The 18,139-nt window shown below is 39.5% G+C and overlaps 1 protein-coding gene across 1 annotated transcript; it reads left to right on the top strand.

The window, feature by feature from the left end:
* The first annotated feature begins 7,068 nt into the window (after nucleotides 1-7,068).
* On the top strand, nucleotides 7,069-16,936 carry NELFCD (negative elongation factor complex member C/D). The gene is made up of 15 exons (XM_069804241.1): nucleotides 7,069-7,229; nucleotides 7,749-7,864; nucleotides 8,020-8,129; nucleotides 9,167-9,276; nucleotides 9,600-9,707; nucleotides 10,290-10,442; nucleotides 11,204-11,334; nucleotides 11,761-11,926; nucleotides 12,627-12,761; nucleotides 13,293-13,432; nucleotides 14,180-14,294; nucleotides 14,629-14,724; nucleotides 14,948-15,088; nucleotides 15,455-15,584; nucleotides 15,995-16,936. Exons 1-15 carry the CDS (start codon nucleotides 7,164-7,166, stop codon nucleotides 16,027-16,029), a joined length of 1,752 nt encoding a protein of 583 aa, XP_069660342.1. The 5' UTR covers nucleotides 7,069-7,163; the 3' UTR covers nucleotides 16,030-16,936.
* Nucleotides 16,937-18,139: the final 1,203 nt, after the last annotated feature.

Genomic DNA, 18,139 nt, shown 5'->3' with positions numbered 1-18,139 from the left:
TGTTGGTGATTGGTGCTATACAAATGTCTAAGACTGATGAAGTTCTTATAACTTATAGAATTATATAACTTATTCTGGAAGAGAGTAAGTTCTCTTCTTTCCCCAACTGTATCCAATACGCTATGTGTATTTCTAACAATGCTGGCACTCATAAGAACTCTTCCATGGAAGTAGATGATAAAATTTCTACTAACTGTAAAAAGCAGGATCAGGGCCATAGATTACTATCAGTGGAAATCTCACACAGAAACAGGTCCTCATCCCTAAAATACATGTTGAGTTTGTATAACAGTAAAAATATTTACAAGCAAAGTTCTGTTTGCAGTCCAAAACCAAAACTGTACCCTTCTTCCTCAGCTTGGTATTTCTGAAAATTCATCCATTGGGAAAAAGTCTTTCTGTTCTATGACAAACTTTGAAGTGTCTTTGTAAATAAAATAAGCTACAAAGGGGATTTCTGAACCTCTGTTGATGAAAGGCGTTGCACTGAAAAATCTCTCTGGTGACTGACAAGACAGAAATTCCAAGGGTGAACCTATTTTAATTCTGGTCATAAGCAGTTAGCTTGAATACTGTGAGTGGATGTGTTTCAGTTACTGGGTAGGTAAACTGCTTTAGAGTATTTTACTGTTTCAGCCATGAGTACTGGCTTCATAATTAATTGTTTTCAACTCTGATTCTCATCTTATTAAAAGTTAAAACTGCCTTTTACCCTGTCTACTTTTAATATACTGAGCTGAGCAAAATGGGTGCAGTTTAAAGCACAAGTCTACTTGGAAAAGCAACTTGGGAGGAGCTGGGGAGGCAAACTAATCTCTCACTGCATTAAACATAAAAATAATAAGCTAGGGGTTTTTTTTCTAACTTACAGGTCCTAAACTTAGCCTGATTCTGTGGAGAAAATAGGGACCTCTTCTCTAGGTTAACAACAGCAAGTGCTCACTGACACCTCTGCAACAAGGGGTAACTGACCAAATATGTAATAAATAGTTTTGTTTTTAAGAAAAACAAAAAAAACCACCAAACCAGAATTTACAGGTTTTCCTAATTTTTTTCACTTAGGAAGTCTGCCTCAAAAATCTGTATTTTAATGACAGGACAAAGTAAAGCCTTTAAACATTGTCCCAAATACAGAGAATGATACATTTTTGAGGGAGATGGTATTAGGATTTTTTATGTAACATAACATGCTTTCTAAGGCTGGGGTACTAGTAGACAAATGTAAGCAAATTCAAAATGAAAATGTGAATGTATCTCTTCACTTTAATTTACCCAGTCGTTTTATTAAATGAGTTGGCTAATACTTTTTTTTTTTTTTTTTTAAATATACTACTACTCAAGTTTGGCAAAAGCAGCAGCTTAGGACAGAGGTAGAATGTTGGGAATTTTGTTGGTTCTGTTGTTCTGTTATGCAAACTAATATTTTTAGGCTGTGAATTTTACGTGAATTATTAATAGTGAAGTATAGTGTTTCTATTTGTAGTTTTCCGGTATTGGATATGACTTTGGAATTGTATCATTCTTGCAACTAGAATACTAGAGTGCCAGCAGAGAAAGGACCTGCTGTATAAGGGTTATTAATTACCGTATCAGGCTCGTGGACTGTAAGGCTACTTGGAAAGGGGGCCCATTCTAGTTCTTTTTCACTACGTTATCAGTTTTCTGTTGGCAGGATTAGAAGAGCTTCCATAGAAAAGACAAAATGAAAGGGTTGGGTGATAGGACCAAATACATGTCTGTGTAAGACCTCAAAGTATTAATGAAAGGTATTTCAAACTTGTATTAAGCTGGAGCCATAGGAGACAGCATGTCTTTCCTGAAGTGTGTGTGTGATGATTCATATCTATCTCGGTATTTTTAATATCCATTCTCTTTTTGCTTGAAGGCACAACATCCAAAATGAAGAAGGAGATTTCATGAAGCTTTTGGTGCTAACCTTGAGTTCTGTTTCCCACAGGGCAAAACTCTGCTGGGCTACAAAGGTTCATCTATGTAAGACAGTCTGGAAGCCCAGTGCTGGCACAAGCAATGGCTCTTGTTAACCTATTTCTAATTTAAAACTGGGGAGCTTACAGCCGATTGTTTTTTCCAACATCATGGCCCAAAACCTGCTACCTTGGATTCAACTACTTTCTCCTGTCCTCACCCTCACCTACTCTTACAATGTATATGATTGATAAGAGAGAATAGAGCAGCTATGAAAGAAAGTTATGAGACAACCTCACTGAAAATTCAAAGGAACTAGGGAAAGATAGATAAACGAGACTCCTAAATCCATCACCTTGGACACTGAAAAATATGGGGGAAATTCTTCATTCCCCAGGTAAGTGACCCAGTTTGGGATCCTTATACAAATTTTCAAGATCAGAGAATGTGTTTATCTAAAAGGCCAGGATATCTCCAACTAAGGAGCTGCAAAAAACGTACTTATTACATACATTATAGAACTGGGAGATACTTCAGTGAAGTTTAATGATCAATATGCAAGTCAGCTGGAACTTGCTTTGAAGTAAGAAAATGTTTCCACTGTAGGCTCATCTTGAAAAGTACTTGGGGCAGTGTGGGGCTATGCTTTTAAGCAATCCACAGTATATAAATATAGTTCCAAGTTTTAAGTTGATGTCTGAAGGAGAGTAGAATGACATCATGTCAGCAACCTAAAAACCACGTTGTTTTGTCTCGCAATAGTTCTCAGTTACCTAGCAAAGTGTCATGGTGTTCAATGTCTGGAATAGCACTGTTACCAGTAATTGTGAATCTCGAAGTACAAACAAAAATGCTTCATCTTGAGGTTCTGCTTGAGAAGGAAGAACTGTAGCCGAAATTCATTAGCCTAACTTGATGCTGCTGTAATTTCCCAGTCAATTTGAAAGTTATCACCTTATCTCTAGCTGAATGTATCGGCTGATTTGTAAAGGGCTAACAATTATGAAATACAAATTTATGCTAAAAGAATTTGTAGAGGGCAAGGGGTAATTAGCATATAGAGAATGCCAGGGTGGATATTTTTAAAAAACGTCTGAATAAAAGGCAAACAGTTTGGTTAGAAGTTGGCTCTTCTGTTTGGGATTTTTATTTTATTCTAGGAAAGAACCAAATGATGGATGATTTCATCAGCTGTATTATATTCAGCCCTTCTTTAGGTAGGAAATCTTGAAGCATAGTTGTTAAGTAATTCGGTCAAAAATCAAGTAACAAATTTTGATAGTTGGGTGGAATTGAAACTTGAGCATTTGATACTTGGGATACTTGGTTTATTCTTTACTCCCTTAGAAGAGCTATTCCCAACCTTTATGAAACCAACCTTCACTTCTGTTAAAAAAACAAACAAACAAACAAACAAACCCAAACAGATAAAAAACAAAGTAGTTTTCCACGTTTCTCTAGATCTGGCTCTTCTTCACACACATCCACTTTCCAGGATGCCTTCACCGCTTCTTCAAAGCATGCAGCAGAGTCTCTGAGGCTGGCCTTCATAGTGTATTTATTGGGGTCAAGATTTTTATCTTTAATACGCTCACTGCCTCATTACTGCCTTGTCAAAATCTCATTAGGTGGGAATTGTGACTCAAGAATATTTTATACACAAAATGTAGTCATATATCCACTTAAGGAAAAATTTGTTGCATTCATTTGCTGGGTAATAAAATTTCAGGGACATTCAGGTAAGTCTAAGTGCTTTTATTTATGAACATTTCACTGAAACTTTGTAAAACACAAATCCATATGGGACAACACAGTTAAACCCTCGAAGACAACGAACATTGTTTCCATTCAAAGTTGTAGAAGTTTAGTTTGCAAAATCAATTTCTGGTACGTTTAGGGTTTCATCACAGTTTAAATGATACCTTGAAACTGTTGGGTTTGATCTGACTTTGCATCTTGTTTATTGACCTGAAGTGGGGAAAGCTTGCATATTGCAATTCTGCAAAGGGCTGTTCAGGAAATGTCTGGCTCTGTTACAGGTCTCTAGTTTTCTCCTCAAGGAAAGTTGAAAGTAAATGCTTTGAGTGTTGTTCATTCTTTATATATTAAAAAAAAAATAAAAAATCATTTTCTGTTACTGCAATCAAAATAAAGAGAAAAAAGATATAAAGACAAAAGAATTTCCAGTTTTAAGATTCAGACACTGAAATTACTAGTATAATTAATGTCTAATACTGCTATGTCTCTCACTGGCAGTTGGTGCTGTGAACTGTTCCCTTTTTCTACTCAACGAAGCAGTAAGTTTCATAACATAATTACCACTGAAGTCCTACAAGGGCAACTGTTGTCACTAGACAAAGCTTTTACCTGCTCTGAAAATGCTTTACTGAAGCTAAGACATACTATTTCAGGCCATAAGCTCTGAGCACAATGAAATTCTCCAGACCGAAGACCGAAATATCCTACCTAGGAGATGCACACCAAATTTCAGTCATGGGAAGGAAGCCTCTCCCACCTATATAAAGACATCTGTTGCATAAAGCATATTTATGTGAGCTTTCTGTAAAGAACTAGGATCTCCTAAGCCTCAAAAAGTCTCAGCTTTTGTGGTTTTCCCATCCAGTTTTGTTGGAATGTTAGTTATGTTCTGGACTCACTTTTTCTCCCAATTTTAAATTTTTTGAACCTTCTGTTAGGGTAGTATAATAGTTACTCTGAAATCACCTTCAGAGAACTTGTCCTACATCTTGCAACACTACGTCATTACAAGCCAAAAAAAAAAAAAAGAGCTGATGAAGCACTGGAGGTGTATAGATGTTTCTTATTTGACTCTCAGAAAACACTTTTCTTTCTTGGTTTGGGATAGATTAAATTCAGGTCTGGTAATTTCTTAGGAGTTTTGACTGGTTAATCATGCTGTCTGTTCTGAGTATACTATTATTTTTTCACATCTACGAGATGGAAATTGCCCACTAAGTGGAGATAAGCCAAAAACTTTTTCTCAAGGATATTTCCATTGGCCTCTAGCCTCAGCCTGTCACTTCACTCCCAGTTCTTTCCTTGTAAAAAATGGCCAGTACTTCCATAAGCATTGAAAAGTTACCTTACTGTCTTCCTGACTGCAGGCAATCGAGCAATCGTCTAGCACAGGTAGAGAATGTGTCCGTTGTGCCTCTACTTCAATCCATGCCTTTTATTCTGAAAAAGTCTTCTTTTCCTTTCTGTTGACAGAGCAAAAAGAACATTATCCTGGGCTCACAAAAATGTTGAAGAAATGTTTCAGAAATGGTTGCTTCACCACTGTAGGGCAGCATATGACAGCACAGCTCGCACTGTGCTGCAGTTCAGGTGGTGGTGTGTATTTGCTATACTGAAATGTGAAGTGCAGTAAGCCCGTTGGTACAGTGACCACACTTGAACAAGGACTGCGTCTCTTGAAGATCCTACAAAAGCTTATTTCTGAACAGGGGTTTTTGGCCTTCCCTACCAAGCGATTTCATGGACTGCATGGAAGACTATGTAATTTCTTTTTACTATTTTTCAGTTAGGAACTGAATGAGAATAAAGGACCTTTTAAATAATTAATCAGCAATGCTCTTGGCTGCCCTCCAAATCCCAGAACACACCCTCACCCTCCCCTTTCTCACAGTTAAACTCTTACACAACTGAAGAACAGGAGTCGATCTGACGAGAGACAAAGGGACTCTGTTTCTCTCACATGGTCTCCATTTCAGTAATGCCCATCTCCTTGCCTAAGGTCAGATCGTGTGATCAGTTTTCACTTTAGACTTATCCCCACTTCATCCGCCTGTAACTTCCTAGTCTCTCCCTTTGCTGGCAGCCCTCTTGGCCTGTTGCCTTCAGTCAGCTCCCTAGCTCAGCCGGTCTCCTTCGGGACCCTCTCTCTCAGCACCCCCAAGAAGGGCTATACTAAGGTCCCGAGACTAGCACAACCACTGCTCTGGGGACCCAGCTGCGTGTACAGGGGAACAAATCCTGCGTAACAGGCTGCCCTGTGTGGTTACGGATGGCCTAAGAGCCTCAGAAACGGGGAATTTGGCTCATGCTGCGCAGACCTCTCTGCTGCCCCAAAATGAACCTGCTAACTGTAATGCCAGTAGTGTTATTTATAGGGACTACAGTTGGTTTATTCAGGTTTTTTTAGATCAAAGACTTCAGGGTTTTGTCTTGTGCTAAAAGCAACCCCCAAAAATTTTGTTTGCAATGAGAAAAGGCAGAAATGTTATTTAATGCTATTCTCTGGCAAGTTTTGGGTACAGAGGTACACCAATGCTGGTCCTAAAACTTTACCACTAAAATCTGGCCCTAAAAATCTTACCACTTCCATTCCACCAAAGTTATCTTTCCTATTCTTTAACTTTTTTTTCCCTACTTGTTAGTTTTTTAATTCTACCATAACATTTGATCATTACTATCAACTTGTTGCTGTCGTTCAATACCCTTCCTCTTCAGAGAGCGCGAGGCAACTGCTGTTAACTCAACTGCAGCCAGAAGAGCAACACATCCAATTTTTCCCTCTTCCCTTGCAATCCCCGTCCGATTGCAGCTGCGCTGGGAGGCTTTGGGAGGTTTTGCAGGGTACCGAAGTTTGTTTTTAAACTTCCATTAGCTTCTTTTTTCCCCTCTGACTTTTTTCTTTTTCCCCTCTGACTGCACGCTGCCTTCTGCCTCGGCTGCCCGGCCAGTGCCTAACCGGGGATGAACGGCTCGGACTGGGACAGAGCAAGCCTCCACCTCCCGGGGAACCACCGCCACGGGGTCAGCTTTTACGTTTCCCTATTTCATTTTTATCTGCTGGCGTCCGTGGATCGTTTCAGCCGTAATACACCACGCAACGGCTTCGCCCCCGTCAACGCCAGCTCCAGCGAGAAGCGGCGCCGAGGCCGTGAGGTAACGGCCGCTCCGCCGGCGCAGGCCGCGCCGCCGCCGCCGCCTCCCGTCAGCACGTCCCGGGGCGGGGGACGGTCTGGGGCAGGGAATTCCCAACGTCCCGAGGCGGCAGAAAAGGGACGGCTTTCCCGTACCGACCGTCCCCCCCGCTCCGAGGGCCGCCGCGGCGATCCCCCCCTCAGCTCCTCAGCCCGGCCCGGCCCGGCGGCGGCTCCACCCTCCCGGCGCCCGCCATTCCGCGCCGCTCCGCCCAGGGGGGGGCGGTCGCGGCCTGGTTGCGGCCATCGCCGCGGTTTTTTTCGGCCCGGGGCGGGACGGGAGGAGCCATGGAGGACGCCGATTACTTCGAAGGCAGCGCGGCGGAGTGGGGGAACGAGGCGGACGGAGGGACGGTGAGCGCTTGCGGGCGCCTTAGAAGGCGGCGCCGGGCTGCCCGGTGGTGCGGCGGGAGCCGGCTGCTCGGCCTCGGGCCTTGAAGCGGCCTGTGAGGGGGAGCGCTCTCCCTCCGCGCCGCTCTGGAGAGCGGAGGGCTTCTCCTGAGGCATGCCGCCTGGTCCCCCGGGGGGTCCCGGAGGAGCTCCCAGGGCCCCCCCTCGCTGTGCGGACGCGGGGAGCCGCGTCTGGGGCTCCGAGCTGAGGCGAAAAGCGGCGAGCGTAAAGGCGGGCGGGGAAGTCCTCCCTGTGGTGGGGCCTGGGGCTTGAGGAGGTTAAAAAGGAGGAAAACAACTGCGAGAAGGCGCTTGTTTTTTGCGCCGTCTCTGTTAAGTACTCGCATTTGTCTGGGGAGCGGGTCGCTCGCTGTGGTGAAGCGAGGTGTGTGAGGTTCTGTGGGCAAAAATAGCCTAAAGGTGGGAGTATGGCGGGGGGAACTGGACAAGAGAGGTGGCTGACTTGACTGTGCTTGTCAATAGCAAGACGATGAGGACGGGGAGGGAGAAGATGATGCCGAAGTCCAGCAAGAATGCCTGAAGAAATTTTCAACCCCAGACTATATAATGGAGCCGTCAATATTTAACACGTTAAAGAGGTGAGTGTAACCTTATGTGCGGTGTAGGTGTAATGTTGTCACTTTGTATGGAAGTGTGTGCGAAAATGTAGAAATGATGCTATCGTTTTCAGAGTTCAGTTGGTTTTGGTTTTTCACACAACTTTCAAATAGTTCTTTTCTAACCCTTCCATCAGATATTTCCAAGCAGGAGGTTCTCCAGAGAATGTTATCCAGCTCCTCTCTGAAAACTACACTGCAGTGGCACAGACTGTAAATTTGCTGGCAGAATGGCTCATTCAAACAGGTACGATAAGTAGTACAGTATAATTTGGGTCTGTAGTCTTTCTTTTGTCAGTGGCAAATTTGATCATACTCAGGAAGTGGATCATTATAAAGTTGTCATCCTGTGTGTGTATATGACTACGTTCTTTATAATAATACATTTATTCCACTCAGAGAATAAGTGAAGTAATCTGTTGATGAACATTTTGAAATGCCCACAAAATGTATTATAGAGGGAAATATAGTTGAAACAACTGCATAAACTATAGTTTCTTTTTGTTTCATGCACAAGGGCATTACATAGCTGGTGGTAGCAATATTTTGTAATAGTATTATATAATTAATATTGAAAAAACAATTATCTTATTGCTAGTTACTATTTGCTTTCAGTGGATCAGTGGTTAGATGGAAGGTTCTCATACAGATGCCTGTATTCTCTGAGACAAGAATTCCATATTACCAGTCTGCTTATGAATTCTTCAGCAGCTTCTTGCAAGACATGTTCAGCATTATCTTGTGGTATCTTTGTCCCTTAGCTAGTATAAACTTTTGTTTACAAATGATCAGAATTATTATACTCTGGTCTCAGAAATGTACAACTGCTTATTACTACTTTGTGTATTGTTTTGTAGTATATTATCAAAGCTACCGATAGCCAATATATTAAAAGGATGGACTTTACTCTGTAGTGAGGCGGGTTTGCGCACCAACCCTGGTAATCCCTTTTGTGTTTAAGATATGTCCGTTTTGGTTTTGTGCCCAGTAACAGTCTTGTGAGATGACTGGCATTGCTGTTTGCGTGACTGATGAAGAGAGCAAGCGAAAAGGACTAGTGTGACCTGCCTGTGATCCTAAACAGTCTGCATTTAGGAAAAAAGATCAAGAATCTGTAAATCTGTCTGTATCAGTGTGGCTTGATAGTAGGACTGATGGCTCTCCTCTCATCTTCTCTGTGTTGATAAATTTCTGAGTAGTTTCTGTTCTCATTGAAAAATTTAAGATGTTGCTGCCATGTTTGATTGGATTGCATCTGCCAAGTGTTTTGTTCCTTCTGTACAGGTGTTGAGCCAGTGCAAGTTCAGGAGACTGTAGAAAACCATTTAAAGAGCTTACTTATCAAGCATTTTGACCCTCGGAAAGCAGATTCCATCTTTACAGAGGAAGGAGAGGTGTGCATGGAAAACGTGTTGCTATCTCTACATGAGTGGATCCTACATAGACGCCTTCATCTGATGGAGTAGTAGATGGTGGGGGAAGGGAAACTGTATCTTCAAAGCTCTTTGGTTAAGAAACAGCCAGTTTCAGAAAACCAGCTGTATCTCCCTGGAGTCCTCAGAGGCTTAGAGAACTTAGAAACTTTGAATGCATCCTCCTTTGTAATAAAGTTCTGTATAACAACTCACAGGACTCCTGAGAGGTAAAAGGCTTACTTTTAATGATGTCGACAACTAGATTTTCTTACATTTCTCTCTATTGCTCTAATCTTTTTCAGACACCAGCCTGGCTTGAGCAAATGATAGCACATACTACATGGAGAGATCTCTTTTACAAGTTGGCAGAAGCCCATCCCGACTGTTTAATGCTTAATTTTACTGTGAAGGTAGTATACTCAAGTCTAATAAATGAGAATATCCATAAAGGGTTAACTGTTCTAGCATCAGATATTGGGTGTGGTCTTGCCTGTGTCTTTTATGTATTCCTGCTAATACTGCTTATTCAAATATCAGAACAGTACAAGTACACATTGGTGGGAGGAATTGTGTTACAGGTTAAAAGCAGTAAGTGTAGTTTCCCAGTTTGCAGTACCGCTTTTTGAGGGGTTTTGGTTGGTTGGTTTTGGTTTGTTTTATTGTTTGTTTGTTTGTTTGTTTCCTTTGATCTGTATTTGAAAATTTTGGATTTCTGGTGCGGGGGAACATTTCAGTCAGTTTTGTGTGTTTCTGTGACAGAGAAAGAATGTTATATCTTGCTGTGCTCTGAAGTATTTTTATATCATTATGGTTAACTTTCTTTTTGCTACGTCTTTATTGGCTTCCTTTTCTGTAGTCTAAAAGATGAATGTGAATTCCAGTGAGCATATGCAGAGGCAAATCTTACATTCTGTGTGTTCTTCTAGACTTGTTAGGATATCTGAAATATAAATAAATAATACAAGTTTTCTGTGATGTTTTTGTTTTTATAGCTTATATCTGATGCTGGATATCAAGGGGAAATAACCAGTGTTTCAACAGCATGTCAGCAACTAGAAGTATTTTCCAGAGTCCTGCGTACATCTCTGGCAACAATTTTAGATGGAGGAGAAGAAAACCTTGAAAAAAACCTCCCTGAGTTTGCTGTAAGTTTTTTTTTTTTTTCCTTTTTATGTGGAAAGAAAATAGTGTTTTCCTTGCCAGTTAGGATACACCAGTCATTGCGGGATTGTAGAGAACCTTGACATCTTATCAAGTCTTAAAAAAAATCTTATGAAGAGAAGGTATATCTGAGTTAAAAAATAGAAATTTATGCTTTTTGATCATTCTGTGACAAAGAATTCCTTGGGTTGCTTATGTGACACTTCTTATATCTATTAAATGGATTGTAAAAAGGTGAAGGTAGAACTGTTGTCTTTCACATTGAATGCAAGATCTAAAGATCAGTCTAGTCAGTCCCTTGGCAAATGAAAATAATTCTTTTATCATCCACGTTACTGTGAAAGTTGCCACCTGAATCAACCCAGCATATGTTCTGTGTCGTGAAATAGCATAATGACTTTCAGATGGCTTTGTACTTCTTTTACTTTTTAAATATTGCAGAGAAAGTACTGAGTGTAAGTAGGATAGAATTTCCTCTCAATTTTGGCACTTAAGAAATGAAGTTGTCAATTTAGTTATTTCTTCTTGCATGGTATCAATGCATAGCGATACTATGCTTTTCTGTACTTTCTCTTGGCTGTTGGATTTTTGGTTTTCTTGTTTAGTTGTTTGTGGGTTTGGGGTTTTTTTTCTTTTGATTAGTAGATTTCAGTGAAGTCTTTGCTATTATGGCAATGTAATCACAGAAGTATACTTGCATGTTTCTTGTTGACTGGTAAGATTTTTTTGATGTGTGCTTTCACAGAAGATGGTGTGCCACGGAGAACACACTTACCTTTTTGCTCAGTCTATGATGTCCATATTAGCTCAAGAAGAGCAAGGAGGGTCAGCTGTCAGACGGATTGCTCAGGAGGTTCAGCGATATGCTCATGAGAAGTAAGTGGGAGTTACGTTATTAGTGAAATGTAAGTCATTGGAATTTGTAAACTGCTGTCTTTTGCTCTTTCTTGATTACTTTTTACCAGCAAAAGAAGAATCCTTAGCTGCAGCAGAGCAGTTCTTGTAGCAAGCTTTAATTTGTAGAACAACAGAAAAATTCAATGTCCTGTACTGGGAGACCTGAAATCAGAAAAGCAAAGAATTTAAGTTTCTGTCTATTAAAATATATATATTTTATTATTCTACGAACATTTTAGAAACGAACAAGGGAGATACAGGCCTATTTCTATAATTACCTAGGATAAGGGGTTCTGCCTTAAGGCATTACATTCCATAGGATGTCCCCTGTTGACTCAGTGAGACTAAAACTAAAATGTCCAAATTAAGAAAATAAGTTGCTGTGTATGTTTGCTTTTCATCTAGAGGCCATGATGCTAGTCAGATCACTTTAGCATTGGGTACTGCAGCCTCCTATCCTCGAGCATGTCAGGCTCTTGGTGCGATGTTGTCCAAAGGAGCTCTGAATCCAGCAGATATCACTGTCCTGTTCAAAATGTTTACAAGCATGGACCCACCTCCAGTAGAACTGGTTAGTAGTTGTCTTTTTATAACCTCTGAAACTTAATTCTAGTACAGTAGCACTCAGAAATATGAGGTCTTGTTGTGCAAAGTGTTGTATCAACACGAAGTAGAAGCACTCAGACTCATCCCTCTATAATTTTAAGTACTGTCTAAATGTGAAACTACTACTTGTATTCTGTTTTGCATTAGCTTCTTGATTGATGTTTTTTAAATCATTCTAAGTTGTCTTTTTACATACAAGTAAATTAATTAAAGAACCTCTCAATAGGAGGTAAAGATGGCAAGGAATTAATTAACTTCTCTTAACAAAAAAAAACCAAAACCAACCCAAACCAAAAAAACCCACCCAGTTTTGCAATTTGTTATAAGCAGGCCTAAATGGCATGTTTCACATTTCTCACTGCCTCATTCTAACATGGGTCCTGGTAACAAATGGTGGCATTTAGATACTTTAGCAATATAGTCTGTAAGTCTGTTGTTTCCTTTTTTTTTTTTTATGTCTTTCTGTCAAAAGTTTGGGTGTTTCCTTTTTTTTTTTTTTATGTCTTTCTGTCAAAAGTTTGGGCGTCTTCAGAAAACTATCTAACCTACTCTCAAGAGGGAATGTTATAGCTCTTTCTATGCAAGGTATATCAGATGCAAAGACTGTACTTATAGTCGCCTCTCATAATTCCCAGGCTCTAATAAACCATTCATTTTCTTCACAGATTCGAGTACCTGCCTTTCTGGACCTCTTCATGCAGTCATTGTTTAAGCCAGGTGCTAAGATCAACCAGGACCACAAACATAAATATATTCACATACTGGCATATGCAGCTAGTGTAGTAGAGATGTGGAAAAAGGTAACGTTCAGTTCTGTGAATAACATTTTTCTTGGTTACAGTGGCCTGACTGTGCTGAAGAAAATGTATGGTTGTTCAGCTGCACAGTTTAAAATAATGTATTCAGCTTGATTTACTTATTTTAATATGACATGCTTCTGGCTTCAGCTGAAATGACTAAAAAATTTAGATCCTGATGATCAAATAGTACTATAAAAGTCTGAGCGTACTGAGTATTTTTGCTCTCTTCCCCACCTCCTCCCAAAGGTTATCAGTAGTAGTTCTGTGCTACTAGAACCATATGTACGTGCGTTTTCAGAGGAAGAGGAATTTAATTTGATGAAGTGGATAAAGTAATTCTTAGGGAATTAAGTAAAGCAAACGACCTTCAGCTCATTGATAATTAGTTCTTCTGAAACTTGTATTTTAGTCTAAATTTTGAGAAACATAATGTAATCTTAGGCTTATTGCAGGTTACAATTCCTTTCCTTAAATAACCAAAGACATCCAGTATATTCACAACTCTTGCATACAAACTTTGCAATTTTTCAGAACAAGAGAGTCAGCATAAACAAGGATGAACTCAAGTCAACTTCAAAAGCCATTGAAACTGTTCACAATCTGTGTTGCAATGAGAACAAAGGAGCATCAGAGTTGGTTGCAGAACTGAGCACTCTCTATCAGTGCATCAGGTGAGCAGAGAGACTGGTCCTGAGCCTCAGTTGTTGGAAGGAAAATATTATTTAGGAGAGGTGGTACTGCTAAAGGGGAATGCCTTTCTGGGCTGCTCTGTGAGGACATCCTCATTGTAGAATACATGAAGATGTGGTCTGAAAGCAGCTTTCAAAATTGTACATCTGACTCTTTGGAATCTCTCTCATGAGGACATAAATTCTGGCTTTCACTGACAACTTGTCCTTGTGTCACAGAACATGCTTTTCTCTGCCACTGGAAAAAGATGATAGATTACATTGTCTTCCTAATAAAGCTTTCCTAGCAATAGGTGTGTCCTTTTTTCTCCTTTTAAAAGTATGAAACAACAGATAGTGGATAAACTGGAACAAACTTGGAGCGTACATGAATTTTGTTGCCTATTTTTTTGGTTTTTGTATTTTGTGCTGAGCAGGGAGTGTCTCTGTAGAAAGAATTTTCCTGCAGCCTATCTTTCCCCATCCCCCCCAACCCCCTTTTTTGACGAACGCTACTCTTGATGTGCTGACAACTTTTCAGGCAAAACTTCAAGCTTTATGAATTTTGCTGTCAGTTAAACTGAAACTCTAGCAACCATTAGAATATACTGAAAGATTTTTTTTTTTTTCTAATTTACTGGGAGTTTTTTGGTTTGTTTTGGGTTTTTTTTTTTTTGTTTGGTTGTGGTTTGGTTTTTTTGCTTTGTTTTTTTTAATGCTCCTGTGCTGAAGCGATCTCTTTTTCTGCAGGTTCCCAGTGGTGGCAATGGGTGTATTAAAATGGGTGGATTGGACAGTGTCAGAACCACGATACTTCCAACTGCAGACTGATCACACTCCAGTTCATCTGGCATTATTGGATGAGGTAAAAGCATATATAAAACCTTGCTGGAGAGTAAGAACGGTTTTGATACTTGTAACTGGAAGTACATCCAATTCACTGAATGCCTATCATTTGCAGTAAGTCAGTAAATATACAGAGATTAATCTGTTTCTGTTCAGAGTTAATTATTTGGTCTTGTCAGCTCAGTATTATTTACACTAGGAAAACTTAGGCATCAGAGAAAGAAATGGTGGAATATTTTTCTAAAAGAATGTGCATCTGGCACTGAACATCACTGTAAACTTGTCTAATAAAGACTGGTGCATTGGTGTTTAAGTTGAAGTCCTGAGGATCTAACTTTCCTGTCTTGTTTCAGATCAGTACATGCCATCAGCTGCTTCATCCCCAAGTTCTACAACTTCTTGTCAAGCTCTTTGAAACAGAACATTCACAGCTTGATGTAATGGAGCAGGTGACTCTCAAAGGATTCAGTATTTGTGTTCCTTCATACTAGTTAAGCTTATTCAAGATAATAGCTTTTGCTGTCACAGCAGTTTTAAGAGTTTAATTTAGGAATATGGTCATGGTAAAAATGTAACATAGCAGATATTGAATCAATATGAATGAGCAATAAAAACTGCACACTTTTGAGAGGAAGTTCTAATCTGTTGGTTCTTCCCTCCCCACACTGTCAGCTGGAATTGAAGAAGACTCTCTTGGATAGAATGGTGCACTTACTCAGTCGAGGATATGTTCTACCTGTTGTCAGCTATATCCGCAAATGCCTGGAGAAGCTAGATACAGATATCTCTCTCATCAGATACTTTGTTACAGAGGTCAGCAGCAAAAATTGTGTTTACTAACATATAGAAATAAACTTTAATATCAGTTGTATGTGTTTGGATATTAAATCAGCTTGCCTCAGATTCAAAAATGTTTCAGGATACGAGATCAGATTCTGAGCAATGTATGTAATATCAGTATTCACTAGGATGTGAGTTAGTCCTACTGACTCCTGACTTCTGAAAGTATTAAGGTACTGGATAGAGTACCATAAGGATACATAATTAACTACTTGTATGGAGAACAAGAGGTCTTAAGTGCAATTACTTGTATCTTTTCAAGACCAGTACTATGAATTAAATATTGTCCCAACTACCCCTCTAACTGGAAGAATAATCTATTTCTGTCTGCTGTTTCAGGTGCTTGATGTGATTGCTCCTCCATATACCTCAGACTTCGTACAGCTTTTTCTTCCAATCTTGGAGAATGAAAGTATTGCAGGTACTATTAAAACAGAAGGTGAACATGACCCTGTCACTGAGTTTATAGGTAAGTCGCATTTATTTCTTTGCATACCTGCTTCCATTTGTATTTGTTACAACTTGCAAATAACGTTTAGGAGGAGGATTGCTAAAAATAGGAATGTCTGCCAGATATTTTCACAGATAACTTCCCTGTTAAGGGCCTGGTTTTTAGCAATGTTCCTTTAATCAAGAATCTCTGGGTAGTAGCGAGGAACTTGGAGACAAATACTGCTTTTTGAGAACTAGCACTGTAGTAAGGAAAGGATAGGAAGGGAATAGTCTGTCATAATACACTCCTGTCCTAAAACAAAAACATCTGTCCAGACCCTAAAATCCAAATTATTTACGTAATGCAGAAATCCACGTGCAAACTGATAGATCAGAGTAATGTACTGAATGCTTCTTTTTTTCTTTTTTTTTTTTTCTCCTTTTAAGCTCATTGCAAATCTAACTTTATTATGATGAACTAAGCAGTGGAAAATATCAAGAATGCAGAGCACATGATCACTGCTTTGCCATACTCTCCACCAGTAAGGTTCTGTAACTGGGCAACACAGCAGAGAAAAAACCAAAACCCAACAAAAAAACAAAACCAACAAACCCAAAACAAGGAAGAAAGGGCTGAAGGGCGTTTGATTGACTTGTATGGTGACCTTGAGCTTCATATCAGAGGACTGTTAATGTACTTTGGAAAATGGAATAATATTGAAGGATTTTCTGTTGTTACACAAATTAGTATAAATCTGAATATTCTGAAGGGGATAGCAGGAGAGAGACAGATTTATTTCAAAGAATGTTATTTTGGTTACTTGCAGAATTTGTCACTGATTTTTAGTGTAATATATAAAACCTGAAGAATGAGGAAGGTAGTTCCTACTAAAACCACTTTGCAGATAGTTCTTTGAAGGCTGGATCTTGAATGCTCTAGGTTTTGATGTTGTGAGTTGTAAAAAAGGAATTTGTGTGATTAGCTCTGCTGCAGAGAAGCCACAATGCCTCTTTCTCACCTTTGCATTATATTAGAATTCTAAATATCCTACATATTTACTGCTATGGAAAAAAAAAAACACATTTTGTGTAAGTGGAGTTGTAACAATCAAGATTAGTTTTGTATTAACAGATGAACCCTACGTGAGTGTGTTACCTTTCAGAATCTATTTTTTGTTAAATAGATGCATCAAATGTTACTGGTAAGTTTCATTACCATGTCAGAATTCTACTGCTGTCCAGAAATATGAATGTGTGCAGAAATTTCATTACTGCTTGTTGTGGCTTGGTTTTTATACTTATCTCTACTCTGTCCTGGTTGATGCCAAACAGTGGGGGATATACCCAAGATTATAATTCACCTTTCAATAAAGGTTTTTTTCTTTTCCAGAGATTTCTTCTGAAGTTTCATTAAGGTGACTCTTTTTTTCTGTTCATTGGGCTGGATTTCTCTTTGTACAGGTTTAAAAGTGAGGGGTATAGACAAGCCCACTGCACTTTTCCAAGCACATCTGTTTTCTGAAGAACCTGCCTTCTAAAAGCCACTGACGTTTTAAGTCCAACTGGATGTAAATTTAAAAAGGAAATCACTTTGTTCTTCTCTGTTAGTGATTCATTAATGGGAACTCTAAGCTACCATGATAATTCTTCAGACAGCAGCCAATTGTATAGATTCTTAACTCCTTATAAAAGGGAGCGCATCTTCCCTTTCCTCAGCTGGTCCTTCTCATACATGCTCCACAGTGACTGAGCTTACCCTAGTTAACACTTGCAGTGCTCTCTTCAACTTAAAGCACAGGCTGAAAAGGGCAAAACTTGCTTCTGCAGAAGCTGTTCTGAACTTCTTTGTGTATCTTTGAATAGAAGATGTACCATCATTCCAGCTACCTGTCACCATTTAAATTTGCATGAGACTTTTTTTTTCATAGTATTTTAAGTAGAATTAGCATACAAGTTTGGCTTTTGGTAGCCCCTGACTTCCTTTCTTCGTGGAATTAACTACAGAAACAATTCACCCATTAGAGCTTCATTTTAGGATGTAGCCCTGTATCATTGTTTAGTGATAATCAAGAGCACTTTGTTCTCATGTCCATTGCAATTTGCCAGCTGTTTAAACAGGGTATGCTTTTGCTTTCCTCTGTGTTCAAACTTGGTATTGCTACCTCTAAACACTCAAGTTCCTCTGCACTTCACCATGTAGATGATTTTTTAACTAGTTAAAACTTCTGTGATGCTGTGATCAGTACTGTCATACTACTGTGTTCATATCTCAATGGAACTCAAGTTACAGCAGGCACTGCAGCTTGGCAGAATTAATCCTTATTGATCCTAAGGAGTCATTTTACTATGTATGGTAAAGCAAAGCCAAGGAGACAGATGGAATTCTCTTTTGCCTAGATTTATTATTGTCTTTCATGCCTAAGAAGTGGATGGTGGATGAGAGAGATAAACACCTAAGACTAGAGCATGATTCTTGTATATAGGAAGCCAAAATTAGGCCAACATCAACCAGAAAAGTCAGTTTTTGAAGTCTCCTAGCCTACTGGAATATGGCCTAACCTTAGGTCTAAAACATGTTCTTATTGTCACAAT

Source organism: Haliaeetus albicilla, chromosome 2 (assembly GCF_947461875.1).
Source record: "Haliaeetus albicilla chromosome 2, bHalAlb1.1, whole genome shotgun sequence".
Classification (NCBI taxonomy): Eukaryota; Metazoa; Chordata; class Aves; order Accipitriformes; family Accipitridae; genus Haliaeetus; species Haliaeetus albicilla.
Note: the sequence above shows the minus strand (reverse complement) of the source record. Positions and strands in the feature narration are given on the sequence as shown.

Excerpts from the sequence above, each read along its gene's own strand:
- NELFCD (XM_069804241.1), top strand. The coding sequence starts at position 7,164 with ATGGAGGACGCCGATTACTTCGAAGGCAGCGCGGCGGAGTGGGGGAAC. Across the intron at positions 7,865-8,019 it reads ATATTTAACACGTTAAAGAG|ATATTTCCAAGCAGGAGGTT; the intron begins GTGAGTGTAACC and ends CCCTTCCATCAG. Across the intron at positions 9,708-10,289 it reads TGCTTAATTTTACTGTGAAG|CTTATATCTGATGCTGGATA; the intron begins GTAGTATACTCA and ends TTGTTTTTATAG.